At 39.9% G+C, this 2,508-nt stretch overlaps 1 protein-coding gene across 1 annotated transcript in view; it reads right to left on the reverse strand.

Moving 5' to 3' along the window:
* Window positions 1-736: 736 nt before the first annotated feature.
* The window catches only part of CUNH13orf42 (chromosome unknown C13orf42 homolog), a 5,272-nt gene continuing 3,500 nt past the window's right edge, over window positions 737-2,508 (reverse strand). Inside the window, exons 2-3 of the mRNA XM_025207193.1 lie at window positions 1,437-1,584; window positions 737-972 (exon numbers count right to left, since the gene is read on the reverse strand). Coding sequence (XP_025062978.1) covers window positions 737-972; window positions 1,437-1,584 — 384 coding nt within the window. The remainder of the gene's footprint in view (window positions 973-1,436; window positions 1,585-2,508) is intronic.

Below are 2,508 nucleotides of genomic sequence, written 5' to 3' on the forward strand. Positions count from 1 at the left end.
TGTTAAACATTAGTAACGGAACATATGAATATTTCAGATTCCAGCATTTAAATAAGACTTGGTCTGCATCTGGGTATTAAAATAAACAAACACTTTGTTTGTAGCCATATGAAAAGAACTGCACAAAATCTTCACGTGCGGTGTCCAACAAGAAAATAACTTCCTTCAGAAAGCTACATATAGGAACTACTTGATTTTTTTTCCCTAGCACATAGTGGGAAAAAATGTCACAAAATGCGGGCTGCTCTCACTGCAGCAATTTCTTCCTTTACCACATCCTCTTACAGTGCCACTTCATGACCTCAGGTCATGGGACTGGTGATGGCACATGCTAAGTTTTCACATGCAAAGATGAGGAAAATCCATTTCACTGTAATTGGAATTACTGATGCACAAGCTCACCACATATTAACAGATCTACTTTGCAGTAGTAGAGTGAAGAAAAATTACTGCACCAGGCAGTCTTTGAATCATTGCTTCCAATAACAACACTGAAAAATGCTTGCCAAGCTGAAGGGGTTCTTTTCCTTGGGTGATAAAGCAGTATTGTTAGGCACTCGATGAGATAAACTCTGAAGTTAGTCCAAACCTGGAATAACCATGGCTTAAAATACATGCAGCATAAAGAACCTTCAGTGAATGCATACTCATTTGCCACTACTATTGTGTAAGTGGTGGGACACAGTTTTTAAAAAGAGATAAATATTACACATTATTTCGTATAGCAATCTTCCAGCTATTCCTTTTTACGTGCTTTAGGTTTAAATTTTAAAGTGTTGAATGCTCCCTCCACCGCTTTGGGTAAGTACATTGGATGTCTTTCCAGTCTCTTTCTGGAGCCAGTGGTGGTTCTCTGACTGTTTGTTTGAGCCTGGTTTGTTCCTTTTGCTGTTTGTGAGGTATCCTGTGAATGTCTCCGAGCACGAAGAATCCAGTTTGAATGTAAACTGTGTTCGCTAGTGCTGGTAGCAACTGAAAGACAGAAGATAGTCTGTAGTTAATACAGCTTTCCAATGAATGCTAATGTTCAGATATTCATTCAGAAAGAAGGATGCCAGTGAAGTCCTGTCTGGTTGAAATGCTAAATAACCTATTCCAGGGTCCATAATAGTTTCCAGTTCTAATGTCTCTTTTTAACTTCTTCAGCAATATGAATTTTGGTTTCCAACTTTCTTTCTATACTTTATCTTAGTCTTTAGGTGAATTTTTGTTTTGTAAGCTTGAGGGGGATAAACAGACAATCATTTATGAATGTGGAAAGGGGAAAACATGCATAAAATTATAAAAGCTTTATAGCCAGGACAACTGGGTGTAAAATTTGGAGGGTGAAATTCACTTCTGTGCAGAGAACAAACATAACACCTCTCCCTCGTAGACCTACATTTCCCCACCAGCCCCTTACTAATCATAAATTAAATGGAGTATATAGACTTCACCATCAAAGTCAACATCCGCGTTTGAGAGGTTTGTTGCAGGAATTTTCCGCCGTCTCTCTGTATCCAGTTCTGCAATAACCGAGTCGAAGTAAGCTATTGCTTCTCTTACATCTGAATTGGGCTGTGGGACTTTTCCTTCCAGTGATATCTATTGAACAGACGGGTGGGGAGAAAAGCATGCTAAGAACATGGCAGAACTACTTCTCAGTAATCGTACTATGCCAAGCAGAGGAGGGCTCAAATTGCAAGAACTGTATCTGGATTTCAAACAGCTGAAAATTTGATTTGGACATGCAGGTTATTCAGAGTTGGTAGCAAGAAAATGGTTCAATTGTCCAGCAGGTTGGATCTTTTGGTCCCAGTGGGCCAATACCTGATACAGCATGGCCATTTTGGCCACAATTCCTAGAGGAGTTCAACCCCCAATACACTGACTCCTGAAAATCTATCCACTTCTTTTGTTGTCAAGTAGGAGCTGAGGTCTTTGGGCCAGATCAAAAAATTAATCTAGGTGCTCAGCACTGATTTGGGTGTCTAAACTCTTATTACTTGCAGTGAGAGAACTGAGAGCATACTGATTCCCACAGGATATTTTGTCTAAGGGCTACAATTTTTTCCCTCATCTTAGGGAAAGCTTGTGCCACTGGCAGCAGTATGGAGCCACCACTCTGTCATGCTGAGGCCAAGTTTCAGAATCCCAGTTTTGGCTCAAGTAATCTGTTTTAGACCCAGTTCTGACTTTGGGATCTGGATCTCAATTCAAAATTCCCTAAGTTATGTAGGTGTCTGGAGGGAAAAGAACTGAATTTCCACTGAACGGAAACAGGTAGAGAAGTACAAAGCAACATGGCCTTGTGTTTAAAAATAATCCTGTGATCTGTTGATAAAAGTACCATTTAAAAAGTAGACAAATAACCTAGGTATTCTGGGCCACTTCCTGATCCCTTGAGAACCATTTTTTTTCCTTTATGCCAGTGCTATGGAGCTGTGACTCTACCTTTTGTGTTAGTGAGAATGCTGATGTCATATATTATCTGTTTATGAGCAGGAGGCTGAAAGAGTTAGCACTTCA

Source organism: Alligator sinensis, unplaced genomic scaffold (assembly GCF_000455745.1).
Source record: "Alligator sinensis unplaced genomic scaffold, ASM45574v1 scaffold324_1, whole genome shotgun sequence".
Lineage (NCBI taxonomy): Eukaryota > Metazoa > Chordata > Crocodylia > Alligatoridae > Alligator > Alligator sinensis.